The 22,961-nt window shown below is 40.2% G+C and overlaps 3 protein-coding genes across 5 annotated transcripts in view; 1 reads left to right on the forward strand and 2 right to left on the reverse strand.

The window, feature by feature from the left end:
- Nucleotides 1-4,267, reverse strand: part of pkd1b (polycystic kidney disease 1b) — a 33,641-nt gene extending 29,374 nt beyond the window's left edge. Inside the window, exons 1-6 of the mRNA XM_066663021.1 lie at nt 4,207-4,267; nt 3,920-4,100; nt 3,405-3,565; nt 3,076-3,194; nt 2,487-2,634; nt 979-1,241 (exon numbers count right to left, since the gene is read on the reverse strand). Of these exons, the coding sequence (XP_066519118.1) occupies nt 979-1,241; nt 2,487-2,634; nt 3,076-3,194; nt 3,405-3,565; nt 3,920-4,100; nt 4,207-4,267 (933 nt within the window). The remainder of the gene's footprint in view (nt 1-978; nt 1,242-2,486; nt 2,635-3,075; nt 3,195-3,404; nt 3,566-3,919; nt 4,101-4,206) is intronic.
- Nucleotides 4,268-7,855: 3,588 nt separating this feature from the next.
- mrpl27 (mitochondrial ribosomal protein L27) lies at nt 7,856-10,603 on the reverse strand. Of its 2 annotated transcripts, none has more exons than XM_066666202.1 (4): nt 10,429-10,508; nt 9,445-9,576; nt 9,181-9,248; nt 7,856-8,557 (listed from the first exon to the last, which is right to left on the reverse strand). In XM_066666202.1, exons 1-4 carry the CDS (start codon nt 10,463-10,465, stop codon nt 8,351-8,353), a joined length of 444 nt encoding a protein of 147 aa, XP_066522299.1. In that variant the 5' UTR covers nt 10,466-10,508; the 3' UTR covers nt 7,856-8,350. The 2 variants fall into 2 exon arrangements, with proteins under 2 accessions (XP_066522299.1, XP_066522298.1); XM_066666201.1 differs by having other exon boundaries at nt 7,858-8,557; nt 10,505-10,603.
- Nucleotides 10,604-11,119: 516 nt separating this feature from the next.
- Nucleotides 11,120-20,169, forward strand: eme1 (essential meiotic structure-specific endonuclease 1). Of its 2 annotated transcripts, none has more exons than XM_066665690.1 (9): nt 11,120-11,600; nt 13,386-14,107; nt 14,249-14,376; nt 14,739-14,828; nt 15,234-15,358; nt 16,479-16,599; nt 18,547-18,662; nt 18,794-18,983; nt 19,797-20,169. In XM_066665690.1, the coding sequence occupies exons 2-9, from the start codon at nt 13,411-13,413 to the stop codon at nt 19,971-19,973; spliced, it is 1,644 nt and encodes a 547-aa protein (XP_066521787.1). In that variant the 5' UTR covers nt 11,120-11,600; nt 13,386-13,410; the 3' UTR covers nt 19,974-20,169. The 2 variants fall into 2 exon arrangements, with proteins under 2 accessions (XP_066521787.1, XP_066521788.1); XM_066665691.1 differs by lacking the exon at nt 11,120-11,600 and adding an exon at nt 12,232-12,249.
- Nucleotides 20,170-22,961: the final 2,792 nt, after the last annotated feature.

Here is a 22,961-nt window from a genome sequence, read left to right on the forward strand (position 1 = left end):
AAAATATATTAAAAAGTTTCATTTTGACAATTCAATTATTTTCAACATTTTTTTCTTTTGTGAAACTGTAAAATTTTGATTTAGCAGATACCAGTGCAGCCATTTTGAACCAAGATGGCGGATGGTCTGGGGTTCAATGCTTTTAGTCGATCTGGAGAGGTTAATTTGTTTATTTCAGTGCAAGGGGTGGTGGTACAACAGGTAGAATCACTGTCACATAGACCCAGAGTTCTGGGGTCATGGGTCCGAGACCTGCATCGGGTCACTGCCTTGAAGAGTTTGGTGTGTTCCCCACGGTGCAAAAACACACGTTGGTAGGTGGACTGGCTGTGCGAGCGTGTCCATAGGTGTGAGTGTTACAGACAATTAATAAATTTATGGTTAAATTAGTTAATAGTGCTCTATAGAGTTGTATTAAGCATCAAATAAAGTTGTAGACACTTAAAGTATATGTGTATGCATACTTCTGACATTTAAGTTTATGAACTTAAAAGTTTTATGGCAACAGAGTGCCTTAATGTTTCTGAGTTCTGCTAACTTATTCAGGTGTATTATTATTATAATTAACATAATCATGCTCAAGGACATGAGTGATAAGAGTGGACAAGAGTGATAAAGAAAAATACCCCAGCAACTGGGTTTCTCTGTAGTGAAAGAGCTCCATCCAGAACTAATCATTCAACAGCTGCATCTGACCTCACTGGTGTTCTCATTGAGTAGCTAGGTGTCTACAAACCTTTGGCTATATTATTCTTACAAATCAGTGAAACAGGTGGACCACAGTCAGCCACTTCATGCTACAAAACATGTGGCTTTAGATCAATACACATCCAGTGTTCCCAAAATGAAACTGGTGCTTTTATTTAAAAAAATAGTTGTTTGTTTTCTAATTCTTCGTTCTGTTTGAAATTTAATATCAGATTTACATGAGCTTTAGTGAAGAGAAATGGGAAACAAAAGCCAATGGGGACCACTCACTCTGAAGTGGACAGGCTCAGAAATTGGAGGTATTGTCAAGGACATGTCTGCCACCATATGGTAGAATGGAGGCAGTGCAGTGTAGCGAGGTGGCAGGGGGAAGACGCGTCCTTCAGTAGAGAGATAAGGGCTGCAGGGGCTGGTAAAGGGCAGACAGCTCTCCAGCAGGTGGCACCAGTAATAACCACTCATACAGGCTCCAGTGGTGTTACACATGGGGTCAACAGAGCAGATGCTGAAGGGGTTCAGGAGTGAACTACAGCCTGAGAGAGACAGAGAGAGAGAGAGAGAGACAGAGTAGGTGGGTAAAAAAAAGAGGGGAAAAGTTGTGGCTGGGTGTACACAATATTTATAAGAGCTCTGTTAGTCAGAATTACATTCTTAGAACTTGACATCTTACGATTTTACGTCTTATTTTACATCTTACACCCCCTTTTTTATTTTCTAAAATTTAACATTACATGACCTGTAAAATGTAATTTTACATGACCTGCCACTTTGTGTCTGAGTTGCTGTGGTTTCTAAATGATTCCAATTTCCAAAAATGGCCTAAACATTACATAGCCTAAGTGTTCTGAAAGCAGTCCAGCTTACTGCAGGTTCTACTACATGTTACTGTTCATAGTGAGTGCCACCGTTACAACCACCGTCACCACCGCCATCACTTTCATCAGCCACGGGAGCTGATGAAAGCTCTGTTGTGGCAAACGTCTGTAATTTTGGCACTTTTGGCAGTGTTTGCTTCAAGATCAAGCTTCTTTATTTTTATCACTGTTTCTCTGCACCTCCTTTGCGTTTTCTCTCCATCTCAGAAGATCCTAACAGATAACTTTCACTGCACACGGGCGAACAGAGTGAAAGGGAGGAGGTGTTTCATGATATGATTGGGCCAGCCCAGTGTCAACCTACAGAAGGGCCGGTAGGTAGGAAAAAAACTCTTGCTTGCAAAGAGCTGAATGATTAGATAATGAAGATAATTATCCAGTTAAGAGACGCGGTGGGTCAGGAGCCTACCCGGAATCACTGACCGCAAGGCGGGAACACACCCTGGAGGGGGCATCGGTCCTTCGCAGAGTGACACACACTCACACGTTCACTCTCACTAATGATGATAATGAAACGTATAATTTCTAAAGTAAAAAAAGAAGACGATGTAAAGCTGGTGTTGTGTTGACTGGGATGCCAGTAGTCTGCCTTTGTTAAGTGTCTCTATTTTCATGATTCTTTTACAGAACAAATTTGGGTTTTGTGATACAACACGTTTGTGTTTGTTATGATTCAGTGTTTCTTAATCATGTCCTTAGGAACCTCTGTCACATCACAGTTTCAACTCTGTCCTAGCACACCTGACCCTGCTCAGAAATGGCCAGGCCGATGAGTCCGTAAAATTGTGTTTTAGCAGGGAATAGCTGAAACTACTGGAAGGCAGGGGGTCTTAAGAACATGGAGGTACCGTTTCAGAACATAATTACAGCAGCCATACATTCTTTTACTGATCTAAGTCTTACCTGGGGGCACTAGGTGATGGTTGGGACTGCAGTAGGGTCGTAATATCTGCACTCTCACCATGGTGAGCAGCTGACTGGGCTGAGACACCAAATCTACTGAGAGCACTTGGCCTTCGTGACTAAACCAAAGTCCTGGGAATAGCATCATCTGCAGCAGAATCATATAAGAGCATTAAAGTGCAACACCAGTTTATGGAAACCTGCTCATCCAACAGTTCTTCTAATATTAAGGATATTAATATAGGTAGTTTGTTTCCATCTACTGTAGTAACACCTTTTAGTCTTCCCGATGGCTGCACACTAGATAATGCAACATTGCTTTAGGGATCCATGGCTTTGCTAGGGGGCCTTAAACCCCCTGGCTGATGCTTGCCGTTGGGCAGGATGAGTTTATGCCTGTGTTCAAGATGCCTTAGCATTTTCCAATTTCTCAGAGTTATGGTAAATTGGATTAGCAAGACATCTACTAAATTTGGACCACAAGTGTGGATTACTGAACTACATTATCAGTGTCACATTATGCTTTGTACGAGGTGATGCTTTGTACCAAATGCTTTATTAGAAATACAGCTGAACTATGTACACCTACCTCCACTCTCAGATGCCCTATGTCAGGAGGTGAGGGTAGTATCTGTAAGTGGGATCGTGTGTATTTGCCTGACATTAGAGTCACTCCTATCACATAACTGTCCAGCGATGGCAAAGACACTGTAGGAATGAAGAGAGATTAGTTTAGTTTGACAGAAGTGAGACTGATATTACTGTACCCTTATAATGCCCTTATATTAAGGACTAATATTTGTGAAATTACCCTGTAGTCATAAAAACGGCAATAAAAAGCAATATGTGGTAAACACTGTTCTGAGAACAAGTTTATCAGTTTTATAAGGTAGTGGCATATTTAAAAGTTTGTAGCACCTGATATTTCTTTCCCACACACAAAATGATGCTCTTGGCTGCATGTGCTAATCCTCCACTGCTTTGAACCCAGTGCCATCTGAGGACAAGTCTCCTTCCCTCTGTCTCCAAGCTGGGAGCTGGAAGATCCATTTCTCAGCCAAACCAGAGCAGGTGCTTGTCTGGAAACAGACGGCAAGCACAAAGGTGTATTACCAGTATGACATTATATTTTCTATAAAGCTCAGTGGAGATCTATCATATTATCACTCTCAGAACAAAACCTCGTATCTCCAAAATCAATGAGTGAAGGTTCGTAATTTTACATTATATAACACAATATAACACAATATATTTTGAAGTAATTTTGGAGCATATCTATTGGCTCATTCATTGTTCATTCTCAACACAATGTAAGATTTCAGTGACATGTCTTTCACACAAGGTTCTGTCTTTATTAAATCACAGTGGAATTTAAATATAAGCTGATGAGAACAAAAAGAATATTTGATGTATCAAATGTAGCAATGTCATACGGCTGAAAGGAGTTTTCTATAAAGTTCAGAATGCTGGGGTTGTCCACCAGAGCAATATCTCCTCCTTCCACCTTCTGACAATAATCTCTTGCATGCAGCCAGTCTGATGTGGAGTCTGGCATCCAAAAACAGTGAAAACTGTCTCTGTCAATTTTGGATCCGTTTGGACAGGAATCCTCATCTAGGACAATTAACAACAAATCAGCAGGTTAGAGGAATCTCTCAGAACAGTCATAGACCCATAAAGAGCTGCTTATCTATGGGGAGAGATGCAGTACAGATCTCACCGGCGGAGCTTGTGATATCACCGAGGATCCAGAAGAGAAGCAGGTGCACAACAATGGCCATGTCCTTGGTGTCCAGTGTAGATTACACCCATAATCAAACAAGAGCTAGAGCGAGATCCATTTCATATCTTGTTCTGTGGAGTTTGTTGCTGGTGTCTTCCAACCTTCAATACCCACTCTGTTGTTCGCCATCTCCCCTTTTAAAACGAGTCCTTTCATTCTCTCTGGTCTCTGCCCTTTTCTCTTCCTCTTCTGCTCAGTGACTTATTAGCATTGTGTTCAACATAGCTTGCCCCCCACCACCCCCTCTTTTAAACTATCTGCATGACTTTTAGTTTGTCTCACAGCAACAGGCCTGTGAGTACAGAGGACAGATGGGGGCTCATTAGCATGCTGTAAAGTCTCTCCCTGGTGAATAGGCAGTTAAAGTCACTGAAGCAGGTTAAACCCTTCACCTCTAGCAAAGTTAAAAACAAATAAAATAAGGATTAATGGCAAATGATTCCGTCCCCTATGTAGTGCACTAAACAGATAATGGAACTAAAGCTTCTACGTGTAAATAGCGAATTATGTATCCGTTATGAATTCATTTATATTCAACCAAAAGCTACAAGATTACATTAACATTTAGTGCGATCTTTAGCTGTAAAAGTCAAGACCTATGCAGTCCACTCTGTAGGGAACTATGTAGCCATCTGTGATTCTGCCTCAAGAAAAGACAATTGTCAGAAGACTTCTGATGCCTCAAAGCTTCCATCTTCAGCACTGCACCTTGTTCAGTATCTGAGCAGCACATGATGACTGTCATTAAATGGCAATGTCAGGTTTTCATTTTGTGTCGAAGGCTTTCACCAAGTGGTTTCGGAGAATTCTCAATACCATTTCACAAAGAAGCGATTCCAGCAGTTTTACATAAGCTCTCACAACACTAAAGCCCTTCATGCTCAAAGCAATCAAAATATAGACAAACACAAGACAGGTGCAAGGTTCGTTGCTAAGCAACCGTTTAGCAGGATTAGCATTTGACAGTTGTGCAGTGTAGGCATTTACGCAACAACAGATGCAGCACTGCGTAAAAGTCAGAGATCAACCCACAATCATTGCAATTACAGTCAGAAGAATCATTATGTAAGTTATATTATTACCTTATTATATGTTTTTTTTATAAGATCTAGGGGAACCTACTCATCCATGGAAGGGGATAGTTAAAGAAAAATAAGATAACTTTTTAAAACAAAAAGAAAGAAGAAAAAATATAGAAAATTGTACTCTTAACAGCTGTGTATCCTGGAAACCGCCTTCTTTGAGTGACAGGTGAAAAACAAGCTCCACTGTTGCTGCAGATCTTCAAAAAAACTTTGTGTTTTTGTCCATCCTTCCACTTTGAGAAAACAACTCATTTGTGTGGGTCTGAAAGGAAGCGTAGCTGAAAGAAACTGTTACGGAAAAATGTAAATGAAGGAAAGTGAAGAAATAGTGCTTTATTAACCTCCATCCCCATACATATAGATATGGGAACAAAACTACACCTCTACCTTTGAGAAACATCCAGTTTCTCATCAGCATCCAACAATAAACCTTTTTTTATTTATCTCCTTCTAATTCAAAATGAATCCCATTCTTTGTAACAGATCCCAGACCGACCCTACAAAAGCTGCAGTATAATATATTAATTATTCATAAGTATATAATTACAACAGACAATATACCATGAATATTTAAGTTGACGTTAGACCGATGAAAGAGAGGCTAGGCCTTGATTGCGACAGTATTGAATAAACAGGAAAATTACAGTCATGTTTTATTGATTTTATTCATCTACAGTTACACCACTAGCCAATCACTGGACAACTGATTGGACTTGTTTGGAGCAGTTGAAGCATAATGCTAAATATTTAAAATTGATAGAAAAATGTGTTGAACCATGAAAAGCATTAAGGGGTTCTTGGAGAAACTAAACTTGCTCTAAACTTGCCCAGCTCTAAACTTGATAAAAGAGAATTCATTAATGTGCAGTGTCCTCAAGAAAACCTGCGTGATTAGCCTTGTTTTTGTTGCTTTTTTGCACTCATTATAAACACACAACACTTCACACATGGCCAAGGATCTCATTAGCTTGAATTTGGGTAACGTGTATTTAGGGGGGAAAAAGGAGAAAATACCAGTGAATTCAGAAGAGGAGAAACACATCACCATGGTGATGAGGCACAATTAAACAGCCTCCTCCTCCTCCTCTGTGCCATTCTTCTTCAACCAGAGAGGACAGAGTCAATAGCGGTGACGCGCTGGTGCGCAAACACTGCAAAGTAGTCTGCAGTAGGACAAAAAGGTCAACTTTTTTCCATGCTTTTTCAGTCTGACTGAAACCTGAACCATCAGAACTATACATCCAACTGTCTGTAAACATCCCGTATACATGACTTCACCAGCTTGTGTAATTCCCCCGGGAAAATATGAAATTAAGAGATACTCAGCAGAACAGCTGCACCTGATCTTAAGGTCACTCGGTGGCAAGTGTTCAGCGTTGGGTTGCGGAGCATTTGGTTGTGCTTTGGATTGACAGACCCCCATTCTACACATTTGGAAACATTAACTCAGAAGTAATCATCCAATACCCACGGTCTCATCAATGACCATTTGGCTGAATGCCATCAAATACTAACTGTAATGTTCCAACATCTGAAAGAAAAGTAGAAGCTGTTACCTCAAAAAATCTGTAATAATACCTTTAATTTTAGGTGCCCACAAACTTTGGGCCATACAGTGTAGCCCTTGTATTATAGTCTCTACCACTCACATGTCATCACTTGAGAATCCATTAGGTCTTTCAACGAGTCTTCTCCAAATGCTTCACACAGAATCATCAGTGAGAAACCAGGGAGGGGGTGGGGGTGGAGGGGTATTCAATGTGATACTCACTCTACCATGTAATGTCTAGAGTTCAGTGATGTTTTCAGTAAATGCAGCTTAAATTGGTGTGTACTCCTGACTTACAATTGTAACTCAGATATAAAAGCACCAATTTACAACAATGATAGGGCCCATGGCAAATCTTCTAATGTATTGTTCAAATATCTAATGTATTCTCCAGCCATTTTGTTCCATAAGACGGGCCTCAGTTTTGTTTTACCAATTTGTAGGTAAATTAAATGAAAAAACAATAATGAAAGGTGCAGGGAAACACTATTTTCACTTTCAAATAAAAGGCTGTACTCATTAGGCATGCTGGCGTATACAACAAACATATACAGGGGTTGGACAATGAAACTGAAACACCTGTCATTTTACTGTGGGAGGTTTCATGGCTAAATTGGAGCAGCCTGGTGGCCAATCTTCATTAACTGCACATTGCACCAGTAAGACCATGTGCATCCAATGGTTCAAACATTGTGTCCTGAAGGCGGTGCCGTGTATCAGGACGACAATGCACCAATACACACAGCAAGACTGGTGAAAGATTGGTTTGATGAACATGAAAGTGAAGTTGAACATCTCCCATGGCCTGCACAGTCCCCAGATCTAAATATTATTGAGCCACTTTGGGGTGTTTTGGAGGAGCGAGTCAGGAAACGTTTTCCTCCACCAGCATCACGTAGAGACCTGGCCACTATCCTGCAAGAAGAATGGCTTAAAATCCTTCTGACCACTGTGCAGGACTTGTATATGTCATTCCCGAGATGAATTGACGCTGTATTGGCCGCAAAAGGAGGCCCTACACCATACTAATAAATTATTGTGGTCTAAAACCAGGTGTTTCAGTTTCATTGTCCAACCCCTGTACATCAGAAACTCATCATAGCTCTTTAACACAGCCCAGGATTCCAACCAGTAGTTATACGAGTTTTTAACTGTTCAAATCCAATTGAATATTATGACCGAAGTGGCAAACTCTGAATTTAAGCATCTGTTCTTATAACCTATTGCTATGAAAGGTTTCTCAAAGTTGTATTTGCTTCCCATACATTGAATAAGCACTGAAAACAGAACTAAATAAGCAGAAGATTTATTACAAGTTCTGAGTTCACAACAGTGGAAAAAAGATGTATTATTTAATCAGTGGTGAGGTCAAAGCTTTCCTCAGTGTCCAGTAAACATCCATGCCACCCGAGGGCAAAGTTCAAGGGGACAGGTCAGGAAGTCTCTGTCAGACCATGTCTACCAGTTTGAAACTGTTCTCCTGCTTTGTGGGAACTACGTTGATAAAGGACTTGTAGAGAACAGCCCCCTTAGGAAGCTTTGGGATTATATTCCTGGCTTCAGAACTGCGAGGGCGAGGGACGTACACCTCCTTGGTGAATCTGACGGTGCCTTCCTCCAGTGCATACAGAGTATTATTTGTTCCAATGCCAACCTGTGAGAAAAAAAAAAAAGTGCAGCACCTCAGGACTGTTTCCATAGTAACAAAAAGTGCACTCTGGTAATAAATACATTTAACAACAGTGCTACATCTGTTTTCTAATACACTAAGGTGTGCTCTGTCATGTTCTCCAAAGATTCTTGTTCATGCTGTGAATTCTCAATTTGAATGACAGCTAGTAGTTTGGCTGTACCAGGGATTTGTATAGCCACCTTTACGTGGGTGGACCCACTGTATGCAGCATAAACTACTTCCTTCAAGGGCTGAAGCAAATGTGATTCTTAATCTCATATAAAGTGAAAATTATATACATACGTGCATTAAAACTCTGCTTATTCCTGTTGGTAAAATTCACTTATTGCTCCACTATACACTCAATACCAGAGAACGCCGTTTCTGATCATTGTTTGACGTATAATGAACTGAACAGAATAATATGACAAATACCTAACTAAATGCTAGGTTTAAGACAGAATGCCCCTTCTTTAGCGCCTACATAAACAAGAAATTTTTGCAACACATAAACAAGTAGAACATGCAGAATTTTCATACTGGAGACAGCATAGTTTTCTCTTTTTCAGAAACAGTGATGGAAAATAGTGCAAAGGAAATCTTACATAAGCTCCTGGATGCCAACGCATTGCCCTTTGTGTTGCGAGGATGTTTCCAGCATGAACAAAGTCTCCTTGAAACACAAAAGATAAGATTATAGTTTTACATGAGATGCAAGGGAAAGGCAAGGAGAAGGAACTTAACCTAACTCTTAAATTACAGCTGTTGCTGAGTGCTTTACAGCTATGAAATCATGGCTCATGGATTAGTTGTGGTTGAGACTGAGGAATTGTGAAATTACGAGAATGTCATCAAACAGTAAATATTACCGTCTTGCTTCTTAAATCCGTATCTGCGGCCGGGACTCTTCCCTCCCAGATTTTTACTGCTCCCTCCGGACTTTTTTGAGGCAAATCTGGTGGATACTACCACTGCTGGTGTTTGGCATGATGTGAGAATACCTACAGAGGGAGAACAAATACTGATGTGAACCTATTTTATTCATGTTTTCGTGACAGTGTCAGTTGACCGTTGTTCGTTACATGTCCAAACTTAGTAGACTGCCGTTATAAATAGTGAATTCACCCAAACTTTATTCATCCATTTTGGACACAAACATTCAGGAGTGCACGGCCAGCTTGTATAGTCTCTACAGAAAAGAATGAAATGAAATGGAACACACTAGAGCAACTACACGAGCCTAAGCTCACCTTGATCAATGACAAGGGTCGGCTAGGTGAGCACCACCACTGTCTCCACTGCTCACCTGCATCTCTAAAGTCTGACCTTGCAAGTTTTTTTAGGTTTATAATGTAAGAAACCCAGTTTGAAGTTGTCACTTTGAGACCATCTTTGGGACAGTGCTGTTAAAATACTGAAATGCTCAGTCATGGCACACTCTATACGTCATCCAGCGTATAAACAACACAACGCATGCGTGTTAACAAGGTTAAAAACACGATTTCTCAATAAATGGGATCTTTGAGTGTTCTGAGATGTGCTTTAAAACCTCCCCAAAAGAATAGTCTCTCGGTGCAGCAAAGTGGTAGCACCTATTAAATCCATTTGTTTCATAAGCATCATATGATTTACTTATTTATATTTGTTACCAGTTTACGCCTAAAACAGACGAGTAGCACACTCTGAAGTGTCAGAAATCAATGCACTACGATCTCTACAGTGAGGAGTGTGGTCACTAGTGCTCTCTGTGGATGTATTAAGGAGAAATATATGCATCCCTTTCTGAGCGCACAGCTCACGTACACTACACACACACACACAGCGGAATAAAGGGATATGAGTCTTTATCTCACTCTTCTCCAGAAGCAGCTCCGTGTGTTTTTCTGTCATAAACAACACCAAACACGACGGCTTTAACCGAAAACTCACCCACTCTCGGCCGCAGCAGCAAGGACACCAGCGCCGCCATGATGAAGACCGGTGACGCCGTTGAACCACATCCCGCGAGATTTCAACCGACCCGCGCACTCCGGTTTGATTTTTTTTTTCAATAAATCTTCCAATATGGCTATATAATGATTATATTGAATCATTAGAGAAAAAAAAAAAACTTTTTTAATGTATTTAATTGATTATTTGTTAGTTTCTTTCTTTCTTTTTTTTTTTGAATGGGGTGGTGGTGGTCGGTTGTATACATTCTGAAGCTTTAGAGGAAAAATCTTAAAGTTTCTTAAGCATGGAGTTGGGGATTTTGAAGAAACTACTACTACTACTGAAGTCAAGACTGACCAATTAAATGTTTACAGAGAAGGTTTCGACCAATAACGGTAGCTCTACACTCAGACCGTCCAATCAGAAGATTTTAGGCTACTTCACCACGCCCCCTTCTCACTCAAGCGAACCAATCGGAGTAGGGAAAGGCGGGACTAGTTTGTGAACGAAACTTCTCGAAATTCTATGTAAGCTCTAGAAAAACAAAATCCCGGACGTTTGTGAAATGTTGCACGGACATTTTTTTAAGTCTAAAAAAGAGGACATGTCCGGGTAAAAGAGGACGACCGGTCACAGTTTAGTGTAGATTAGTCATGTATAGTTTCGTATATTATAATGTAATTAGTGTAGTTCAGGGCAGTATGTTTTAGCTAATTGTATTTCCGTGTAGTTTAGTGGCGTGCAATTTAGTTTTGCGTAGTTTAGCAGAGTGCAGTTTGGTGTATTTGGATGCTGCAGGGGGCAGCAGTGCGCCGTGACTCTGTGCTGAACTCATACCCGCTGAAGAAGAAGAGGAGACCCGCGCGATGTGTAGTTGTTTAGAGGTGGACCCTGGTCTGTGTTTAATGTAATAAACAAATGAATAAACACAGTCTCTGAGGCCGACCATGGACTGTGTTTAATATACTAAGATATATAAACACGGTCTGCGAGGCGGACACAGCGGCGGCTCCGGTGGACAGCGTTAACTTCCTCCTCGGGTTTTTGAACGCTCTGAGTCTCTGAGCACAGTGCCTTTCTCCTGTCTCTCTGAGTGAGTTTATCTGAGTGTGTGTGCGTATTCCTGTGTTTCTCATGTTTATGATAGGAAGGTGAAGTTAGGTTGTTAAGGCCGCTGAACAGGTTATGAAGGTAGTTTCTGGTTTCTGAACAGTTAGGGTTAATGAGCTGAATTGGGAAAGCAGAATAAAGTTGTGAAGTTTGAACTCAATGAAGTCACTGCATTATTTATAACGTTTTGGCGCTTCATTTTTATCTTATACATTATAGAGGTTGACCTAGAAAATCTCCTCACATCAAAGCAGAAAGTGTGAGAGACCCTCACCTTCTTTTTGCTCGTTAGAATAAAGTCTGTCAGGATGATATTAGAGATAATAGCTGTCAGGGCATAGTCAAACACTGAAAGATTATAAAGAATCAGTGAGAGAGGAATGTGTCTTGTTTACATGCATTTCTTTTTATTGAGGATAATAATAATTGTCAGACTTCATAACCATGTTCAGTTCTGAGATTAAGATCCAGTAGCCTGTTCTTTAAATTATTATATGTGTGGTGTACCTATGCTAAATACAGTTTAATGAGTGAACCGTGTAGTCACTGCCATGGCTTAGCATTTGTTCCTCGTGTCATAAATCTAAGCAACCAATCCCTTCAACTTGTGGGGTGGGGCTTTCAAACTGCAGGTGAGCAGCCGAGGCGCGTGTGTGTGTGTGGAGATAGACGCTGGATATTGAACGAAATCTTGGATATTCTCAGGATTTAAATGAATGAATGAATGAAAGATAAAAAAGAAAGAAACATTAATATTTACCAGCCCCACGTTTATATAGATTTCCACTTATAACCCTTTTTTCAGGTGAAAGTTGTATGATGATGTCAGTAGCTGCAGATTTTTGGCTGAGGATAGGGAAGTCTTACGTTTGGACTTGGACTGAATGTGAAAAGCTGCAGGAGAGTAGTAATGTAATGAATGAGTAATGTGCTAAAATGTCTGCATTTGATTGGTTTAACTGCATTTCCTTTGAAATAATACAGCTATTCAGGTTCTGGGTGATGTTCCGTGCTGAGATAAAGGCTCCGATTTTTGTGTTAAATGATGTGATTCACTGGAGCTTTAATTACACTGATGATGTTGAATTGGCTTAGAAAAATGCTTATTTTAAGTTACATGATCACATTCCTTATACAAAACTAATATTGCACAAGTAAAAGCAAAGTCAAAATTAGCATTGAGACACTTAGCTTTGATCATTACCTGTAAATTCTGTGGAAAAACTGAATAACTGTGAAATTTATATGAGATTGAGCCTCAGAAAACATTGAGATGTGTGTTTGAGATTTCTGTTTTATTACTTGGTAAATTATTATTTAGAAATATATTCTGATTCTTTGTAGTTGTTTATCTTAATAGGTGCAGTTCAACGTTTTATGAATGTTTTTGTACCTGTATCAATATTGGAAATGGCAAATGTGCATGAATATTATTGTATACAGTCCATATATCTACCTGTAAATCCCTTACTCAAAGTTAGTTTATAGATTCCAGATGTTCATAGCATTAGCTCAGATAGGATGCACCCAGATGGATACCAGTGACTCTGGGTGGATACCAGTGACTCACCCAGTGACTCCGGGTTACCGGAAAAGGCTTCCAAAAGGCTGTTAAATATTTAAACTCACTCTCAGTCCTTGGATCTATCCCTTTGTAACGCCGAAGTTCAGTTAAGTCAAAACATGGGTGAAGAGGCTGTACTTTTGTTTTTAAATTCTCCACAGAGTAAAGGGCATAAGGTTATATATATTTCTTCTCTCTCTCTAGAGTAAAGGAAGCTGGGGATGCTGGGATGATGGGCAGCAGCAGCAGAGCACAATTCCAGTTCAGTGACACTGACTCCAGTGACTCGGAGGAGCTTCCTGTAATTGATTTCTCGCGGCGTAGAAACGCGCAGGAAGAACCAAAACATGACCTGGTGGTTTTGGACAGCTCTGATTCTAAGATGGTTCACCAGGTCTCCTTCTGGACAAACCCCCCTCCGACAGGAGCTGCTGGAGGTGACATCCTTATGGTCAGCAGTGAGAGTGAAGAGGAAGAGGCTTTTGTTCCTCTGGCAGTGAGACTTAAGCAGAAACAGACAGACATTGCTACAGCCAGGGGCACCCATGAGAGTCAGGCGTCATCTGCCAAGCAGAAAGGAAAGCTAATGGATAATTCACCTGCACTTCTCACCTCTACGATTCCTGAAGTTCGAACAGCAGATTTTCCAGGGAAATATTCAGATCACATTAGCCATCAGAGCAGTGATTATGACGCAGCATGTGTTTCAAAAGACCACCTGTCGAGAGGGGAAAATCTGCAAAAGGGCAAGAGGACCCCTGCGGAAATCGATGCGGCCAGAGAGGAAGCCCTGAGGAGGCGAGCGGAGCGAGAGCAGCAGGGAGAGAGAGAAAGGCTAAGAGCAGAGAAGAAAGCACTGGCGGATGCTGTGAAGGCCATGAGGCCCGAGGAATGCCTCAAACACATGGTGGTGACCGTAGACCCAGGTAGGTGGCACTGTTGCTCCAGCAGACGCGAAGGCTCTGTGTTCTTTGATACTTGTGTTGATTTTTTAAAAAGCACTGGCATGAAGTATTAACCTGTATTTGCTGAATGGATTAGTATTGATTAACTGTCTCCCTGTGTAGGGCTGCTGCAGCTGGAGGGTGGTGGAGTTCTCCTGACTTCCCTGCATGCACTAGGCTGCAGCTGTGCCATTGAGAAGCAGCCTCTCCCCCGCAGTGTCTCCTGGGTCAGACGTGCGTCCTGCCTTCAGGCTAGTCACTGGTGCACATAGACTGGCACTCCCTGTCTTTTAGTTTCTGTTCTAACACTCATTATAGCAGCTTTAATGGTGGACGAATTATTTAAGGACACACAATACATCATCACGCCGTGAAGGAATTCAGTGCATTTATTATTTGTGTGGCACAAGACAACAGGGTTATAAAACACAGATGTACACCATGTTAAATATTATGAAATATATGATGTAACTTGGACAGTTTCAGAGTATATTAATATATTAAAACCCTTTTGGCTACCATTTTCTGCTGCAGTTTTAAACACTCTACAAAATAAATAAAATTATATATATTAAAGAATATATATATATTTTCTTTTTCTCTTTGATCACAGACTGGTGAACTGGTGTCTATTCCCGAGTCACACGCTGTGGTTCAAGTACCAGTGGAAGATTTCATCAGCATGGTTCACAACTACAGTCAGGTGAGCAGTAGAGCACTGTACTTTATGCTGCTCTCTTATAGGGAGCATAGACAGACTCATTAGATGCCAAGAATTATGCAGTTCAACATTAATATGCTAATTATGCCATTGACTTGCCTGTGTCTTTCCCCTGCATGCTGTATCAAGTCTAGGGTGTAATGAAATTAGCAAGACGGTCTTAAAGGCAAAAGGCCAGCACAAAATTGTAGTTTTGACCTGTGATGATTTAATTGAGCTATTTAAATTAATGAATGTAATTACATTCTCATACCTCTATTATCTACAAATGATCTATTCGCCTGTGATAATATGCTGTTTCTCATTTAACCTTACAAAATTTCTCCTTCTTCTTGGAGGTGCATGCCTAAAAGTGGGGACCTTGAAGTTGTTTGTGTGCTAATACAGGAGCAAAGTTGTGGAGGAACACCTCACGGCGGCATAACTCTGACTGCCTGGACCCTTCGTCTCATGTCCAAAAACCCAGGCAAGGATCTCAGTCTGGTAGTAATTGGCATAGAGGTGTATTTTAAGTAAGTACTTTCTTAATGTCTTTCTGTGGTTTTCATTAAATGAACAATAAATAAATAAGGCAATGAATGTAAATATATTCACAAACCATTATAATTAGATATTTATTTATATAAAAGTGCTGGATCTCTCAACCTGTCTCGTTTGTACTCAGATTGTTCACAGATGTCATCCATATTAATAAAATGGCCCAAAAACATTGTAAGCATACAGTATGTTTGAAAATTATGTTGTTTTCTAGTCAGGTTGATGATTCACAGACTCAGGACGGTGATTAGTTTTAAAAATGTAAAAATATAACTGCGTGGTTTACCACTGGAGCTGAATTCCAGAGCAGATTTTCTGTAATGATGGAAAATAGGATGTTAAAACAATATGTTTTGAATGTAAAATGGTGGGGGTGGACTTTGGATTCTCCCCTTTACAGAAAACACATGTTGCACAGGTTATTTAAAGAGTATAAACAGTATCAAATGCACGTGTTTGCAATAAAAATTAAATTTGGGAAAAACACGGTTCTTATCATAAGGGATTTGACTCTGTTTTCTTATTAAACGACTTAATGATTAAAAAGTCATGTTTATATAATGTTTAATGTTTTCCCCCAGTGTTTTTATATATTTAAAATGAAAATAAAGGGATCAAGACTTGTTTTGAAAAACTTCATAAAATATGCAGATGCCAGGGTTGTGTATATCCATCTAATGATTTACCAAAATGCTGTGTATGGTTCTTACATGTTGCCGGATACTTAGGTTTGGGCACTTGGAATTAATATTGGATCTGAAAAATGACATCTTGTGTTGGTCCCTTAAATATTGGCTTTAGCATAAAGGACAAACTGATCATTAACTTCTTTACTCTGAAGGTTTTTAGATATTTTCTGGTAAAACTACATTTAGATATTTATTGGTGTGGCTCTAGTGCAATGTTCACTTAAAAACTATTTTACACTGAGTGAACAGTAATGGCTTTAAAGGCCATTGGAGAATAGACTGAAGTCACATTGCTCTAAAAAGAAAACAACCTGATTTACTTCACACAGCTGACTACTGAGGCTTGGTATTCCTCAGTTTGTGAGAAACACCTCTGCACATTTTAGCTGTAACTTCTCATTTGCAGAAGTCAGAGTGCTAAGAGCCGTCAGAACTTCCGTGATGCAGTGCTGGGTGATGGTGCCACGAAAAAAAAGCGTAAACAGATGGAGGAGCATCCCAGTGTGTCTCGAGTAGAGATGGAGGAGGCAGGTTAAATTTCTACATTGACATTTTATTCAAGGACAAGGCAGAGTCTGTTCAAGTCTCTTTCAAACATATCTTTAATTTTTTTAGAGTTGCAGGGCTTATATGATTCAATAAAATTACTTTTTTATCTAAATTAACTAAATGGAATTTCTTAGTAAATTATGGCTGTGGTTTTAATAGTATCCTTTATTCTGATCACTGTTTGGGAAATTATCAGAGCACTGTGGTAGAAGGTTAGGATCAGGGACTTTTGATGTGCAACACACTCCCTAAGTCACTCACACACTCAGGTTTAACAAACTTCTGCACAAGTCACACTGTGCCCTGCTTAGTGTTAGTTTCCACATTAATGACCACATTTGAGTTAGGAGTGGTTTAGGGCTGGACGATGTAGCCAACATTTATATCACGATGTATTACTTTTATTTGGTCGATATCAATATGAACCGTATAAAATCCACTGAAAAACTTCTAAGAACAAACAAGAAACATGACCAAAATCACCATCAACCATAAACATCTTGGCTTTATTAATATTAATATTTTTAAACTAAATTTAAAATGGAGTGCTGAACTGACAACAGTGTCCTGTAATGACCTTCAGTCAGTGACATCCATCCATTCATTATCTGTAAGCGCTTATCCAGTTCAGGGTCGCGGTGGGTCCAGAGCCTACCTGGAATCATTGGGCGCAAGGCGGGAATACACCCTGGAGGGGGCGCCAGTCCTTCACAGGGCAACACACACACACATTCACTCACACCTACGGACACTTTTGAGTCACCAATTAACCTACTGACATGTGTTTTTGGACTGTGGGAGGAAACCGGAGCACCCGGAGGAAACCCACGCAGACACAGGGAGAACACTTCAGTCAGTGACAGATGCTGTAAATAGTGTATATTGAAAATATTTAAAAGTCATTTTATTGTTATTGAAACATTTTATTCAATGTTAATATAGTTGTCCAGCCCTAGACTGGTCTCAGAAATTTTGAAAGATAAAGTGCTATTGCAATCAGGAACATAAATACCAGCCAGTTCTTTCAGGAATATCACTGTACACAGTAATATAAGCTGATGTACTTACAGAGTTATTACTCATTCTCCTCCCACTCCTACTACTACTACTAATAATAATAACAACAACAAGGTACTATGCATGTGTCTGTGTATAGTACTTTGCATCAGTGACACTGTCCTTGTTAGATGTATATTGTGTGGTTTTGTTCAAAGTTACCCAGCTGGCTGTTTGCATAATGCAGTTCACTGCTGTTTCATTGTTCATCTCATTGTTTCTCACGACAGATCGCATAAGCTGGTGTTAGTCACTGGTTTCGCTAGACTACAAAGAACAAAAATGGCAAGACTTGCATGGCAAGTTCTGAATGTCACACACTTGCTAGTGGCAGGTGACTGGGATTTCGATTTAGGTTGAAATCCAAATGCAAGTGATTTCTCTCTACACTGTAAGCATTTCTTCTTACAGAAAACAGAAGATGACACACGCTGTCTCATGCTCTGTACTTCAGTCAGAAAGGCTATAGCTCAGAAAATAAGACACAAACCCCAGTGTGAATATGCTTTATCCCATGCTCAGTGTTTCATCATATGCATTCTGTTTTTGTTTTTGCCGGATATGTCCTGGGATTATCTCACAAAGCAGGATTTCTTAGGAAACCAGATAACACGAGACCAAAACTCGGTCGTGTCTAATAGTAACAGCCCACAGCTCTCATACTATTGGACAGGGCTGTCTATAATGTAAATGAGAAGGCCTGTTCTTTAATGTTTTGTTTGGCCTCAAATGTGTAATAAATTGCCATCACTGTCTGTGTCAGTCATAAGCCGTAAATTCTCTTCGCTCTTAAATCTGTCAATTCTTCTATCATTTGGTCTTTGTATATTAACATCTGCCTCTTTGACTTTTTCATATTTATTTGTCAGGCTTTAGTTGACCTGCAGCTGCACACTGGGGTCCAAGTCCACTTTCGATCAACCTGGAAAGACTTCACTGATTATGTTACTATGTCAACCAAGGCAGTAGCCGAAGCACCGTTCAAGTGAGTGGGCGGCAGATGTCTTTTCTCTTTTCCATCTGTTTTGCTCAGAGTTATGGATGATCTAGCTGAGCGGAGAGGTCAGGCTGGGTCATTACTCTCTCTCACTCTGTGTGTGTGGTGTGGTCTTCTAGGTTGGAGCGGGAGAAGACTGGCTTTAGTTTTTGCCTGGAGAGTGAGTGGGCAGGTGGTCAGAAGGTGGATCGAACAGGAAAAGGCCTTCTGCAGGTGTGGAAGAGGCAGATCCAGCAGCTGAATCGGGTCAGCCCTGACATCGCAAGTGCTATATTAAATGCGTACCCCTCGCCACAGCTTCTTACTCAGGTAAACAGAAATAGCACACTTTACAAAAACAGGGCACATCCACAGAACAAAACAAATATTACACAGATGTAAATCCCTAGGAAACTCATTTAACGTGATTGTGAATGATTTTAGGTGCATCTTCATTTTTATTTCTATTTTCTAAATGATGTTTTTCTCTGTAATTTGCATGGATATGTACTTTACATGCCCCCTCCAGGGTGTATTCCCGCCTTGCGCCCAATGATTCCAGGTAGGCTCTGGACCCACCGCGACCCTGAACTGGATAAGCGCTTACAGACAATGAATGAATGAATGTGCTTTACATATTAATCAGCCCAACAAGTGAGGTTTTAACTCTGTACATAGCTTCATTTGTTGTAATTTCTCAACATATGTATACATTACTGTAAACCTGTATTCAAATACCAGTATCCTACGTTTTACCTTGTACCAGCCTGTTTTGTTGCAGACGTGTGTGGATTAGTAAGATGCTGCATTTTATTTCCTTCTTGAAGCCCTGTGTCCGAAAGTATGCCATTTCATAATGCCTCTGGCACTCCTGTGCTTTATATAACTGGAGAGAAAATTTAAAAAACGCAGAGCGAATGTAAAAATCTGAGCCTGAATCGATTCTGAATCTTTTAATAGATAATCCTGATCTGAGAATCAATTACATTTCCCAGGCTCTGCTAATAATGTATTTCCCTCATTACATTTCAATTAGAGCAAGTAACTCAACTGCGCATTCAAGCTGACGATTGCACTTGTGATATCACACGCAGCAGGCATGATAAGTCTTACTCGGCTCGTGTACGTGTTTCTTGTTCACAGGCATACAGACAGTGCAAATCAGAGCGTGAAAAAGTCAAACTGCTGTCAGACGTGCTGATTCGCCGAGGGGAAGGAGTGACATCGACGACCCGCCGGGTTGGTCCAGAGCTGTCCAAAAGACTCTTCCTGCTGATGACCTCAGCAGACCCTCAACAGACTCTTGATTCCATGGTGTAAATATTTCATTTTTAAATTTCTCTACAAATGGCTTTGACAAATTTTGGGGATTTTGATTTAAGCCAATGATCCAGATAAAATTCTCAACTTTGGTCCCTTCAGCTACTGAGCTTTTGCTATTTGCTGTGTCTTCCGATTCCATGTACTGTGTATATCATTTTTATCTGCAGTGTGTATATATATGGTTTTAATGATTTGAAATACCCATGTACTTTTCTGTGTTATTAAATATTTTTAACACCGTACATGTTTGCTCCATATTTTTTGGAGAGGTAAAATCCCCTTCTCATCTTTTTTTTTTATACCTTTTTTCTGTATTTTGAAAAGAACTGGGACACCAAGAAGCTCCGGGCGCAGACACAGTGTGTTTTTCTCAGAAATGATATACACTTAAAGCAATTTTCAGGTGACACTGACCTGCCACTTGATGGTCTGTCAAGAACTAGGGGTCATAAACCATCCAGTTCCTTAGGTTTTGGTTCCTACTCTTGTCTGCTGTCTTACTCTGGAGGTGTGTAGCAGGGCATCAGTAATTGCGGAACCAACAATTTGCTTACTCTTGCTGTGTTATTTTGACTTTTTTCCAGCTTAAAGTGCCACAGCAAACCTGTCATTTTCTGAGCTAAAATGGCTCCCAGAGCTCTCAGTGCTGCACTGTCTCAGGACTGTAGAGGCTCACGGCTCATTTCCAGCACATTAGCGAATGGCACCTGACCAAGGAGTGTCGTGTTGCCTGAAACGAACAACGGGGTAACGAGCCGTTAAATGTGCTTAAGAGATGAGCTGCGTGCCATCCCTGTCCCTGAAGGCAGCACTTCTCCTACATTTCAAGGGGGGGGAGGGGTTACATAAAAACTATAGCAGGTAGAGGCGTGCATGTGCATTGAGGGGGGAATTATACTAGCAGAAGCATTATGGTGGTTTGAAAAAGGATCACCTTGGAGTGATTGTTTAGCCGGAGCACATGAAATCTCAATCCTGTGTTCTCGAAAACCAAACGATATTAACCTTTATTACCCAAACGAAGAAGAGCTAATATTTCCACTTGAAAATTTCTTGGGAATTTAAATTGCTGTAGCAGTTGCCAGACTTTTTAAATGGAATAAAATGCAATTGGATACTGAAGCCACAGGTTCTGAATTAATGGGTATTTTTCAGAATTGGGTTTATGTAAACAGGTTTGGTAGTTTGCCCACCAGTGTGGCTTTTGGTTTAGAAGAAACCATTTCAGCTACCTTTTATTAGATCTGCTGGTATTATCTATTTTTCTTCATTTCTCCATTTTATTTATTTTCCTCTTTTAACTACTGCCACAAATTGTTCAATATATATTTATTCAATATATATTTTCTTAGTACTATGATTTCTGGATCTCCCTGTTTTAATGATTGCCCTGATGTATGTATGCATCCTGAAGTTTTACTTAGTAGTTTTATAGGGTAAATTTAAAATGATGTTGCTTTTGCCTGCTCTGTGATTACAAATATTAAAGTAATAGACATTTACGGTGACTTTTCCTGAAAACAAATGGTTTCTATGGGTTTCACACTGCAGCATTGTTTTGATTGGGTAAAATCTGTGCTATTTCAAGGGTCAAATGTACCCAAAAATGCCACATTGATCAAAGAGCACGGCGGCATCTTTCCCTGTTTAAACAGACCTGTTCAAAATGGCTGCTTGCAGCACCTGCAGCTTTAAATGATAATGAGCAACAGCTCAGTTCAGTGTCAGAGCCCAGGAGTGAGGGGTGAGGAGCAGATGCTCTGAAATGCAGTCATTGTTTTTCTCTATAGTACACCTATCTTTCCTGCGCTCACCTCCGATTTACACAGTTTAAGCATCTTGGCACACACATAAATGCTAGAACTGTGATTGGACAGAGACTTATGAGGAGGTGGGGCAATCTAAAGTAAATAGGCTGTGGCACAAAATAAGAACAATGTTTTTTTTTTATCCTGTTTTTGGACTTAGCTGGCCCGGCCCACAAATACTGGGTTGCTTTATTTCCCAGTTTGTGGGTTGCTATGCACTTGAGATATTCAAATGTATACGCTAATGTACAGTCATTTTTAATTTTTATTTGTTGGTAAGTCCCCTTTAAGTACACAGTATAATGAGTGTATCATATTTTAATACTGAGTAAGGGTGCACCATATGTAAAATACCAAACTGCAGTTATTGTGGCTTATTGAACATTGGAAATACAGAAAACCTTGAAGAAGCTCCTGTGCCAAAATTAAAAGTTGGTGTGAATTATTGTCACCACAACATTGACTCGACAAAACTGACTTACTATTTATTGGTTTCTTCTTCGATGCAAAGCACCTCATGGAACTGGATTGTAACTCACTGATTCACAAGAGTGTGCCATTGTGTTTCATGTTAGCCTGTTACCCTGTTTACCCTATTTATAGTTTAATAATTCATTCATTCATTGTCTGTAACTTCTTATCCAATTCAGGGTTGCTGTGCCAGTCCTTTGCAGGGCAACACACACTCACACATTCACTCACAGACTCACACCTATGGACACTTTTGAGTCGCCAATCTACCTGCCAACATGTTTTTAGACTGTGGGAGGAAACCCTTGCAAACACGGGGAGAACACAGCAAACTACTCACTTACAGTTACCTGGAGCAGGACTTGAACCCACAACCTCCAGGTCCCTGGAGCTGTGTGACTGCGACACTACCTGCTGTGCCAATAAAATAGGTTTTAAATAGAATTTAGACTATTCAGTGTTTTGATGAGAATAACACAGTCAGTATAATACAATCCTGCCACATGTGAAAATCTCTGTATTAGAATTCAGCTCCAATTTAAGATGGACTCTGCAGCATTACATACGGCAGAGAGAGGCCTGGGTAATATGTGGCAAGCCAAGGTATTATCCATGTTTTTGCATTCTGTAGAGCTCCTCTTCCATATGAAGCATGTACCTTGTGGCATCATGGACCAAAGAATGAAAAATAAATTTATTCTAAAAC

Source organism: Hoplias malabaricus, chromosome 3 (genome assembly GCF_029633855.1).
Source record: "Hoplias malabaricus isolate fHopMal1 chromosome 3, fHopMal1.hap1, whole genome shotgun sequence".
NCBI classification, from domain to species: Eukaryota; Metazoa; Chordata; class Actinopteri; order Characiformes; family Erythrinidae; genus Hoplias; species Hoplias malabaricus.

What these genes read in the sequence shown, in the direction of transcription:
- mrpl27 (XM_066666201.1), bottom strand. Translation starts at nt 10,544, where the DNA reads ATGGCGGCGCTGGTGTCCTTGCTGCTGCGGCCGAGAGTGG. An exon ending in GCTGCTGCGGCCGAGAGTGG is followed by an intron (nt 9,577 to 10,504) that starts GTGAGTTTTCGG and finishes CTCCCTCTGTAG; the next exon opens with GTATTCTCACATCATGCCAA. An exon ending in GTTGGCATCCAGGAGCTTAT is followed by an intron (nt 8,558 to 9,180) that starts GTAAGATTTCCT and finishes TTTTTCTCACAG; the next exon opens with GTTGGCATTGGAACAAATAA.
- eme1 (XM_066665690.1), top strand. Translation starts at nt 13,411, where the DNA reads ATGATGGGCAGCAGCAGCAGAGCACAATTCCAGTTCAGTGACACTGAC. An exon ending in GACGTGCGTCCTGCCTTCAG is followed by an intron (nt 14,377 to 14,738) that starts GCTAGTCACTGG and finishes CTTTGATCACAG; the next exon opens with ACTGGTGAACTGGTGTCTAT. An exon ending in TGGTTCACAACTACAGTCAG is followed by an intron (nt 14,829 to 15,233) that starts GTGAGCAGTAGA and finishes GTGCTAATACAG; the next exon opens with GAGCAAAGTTGTGGAGGAAC.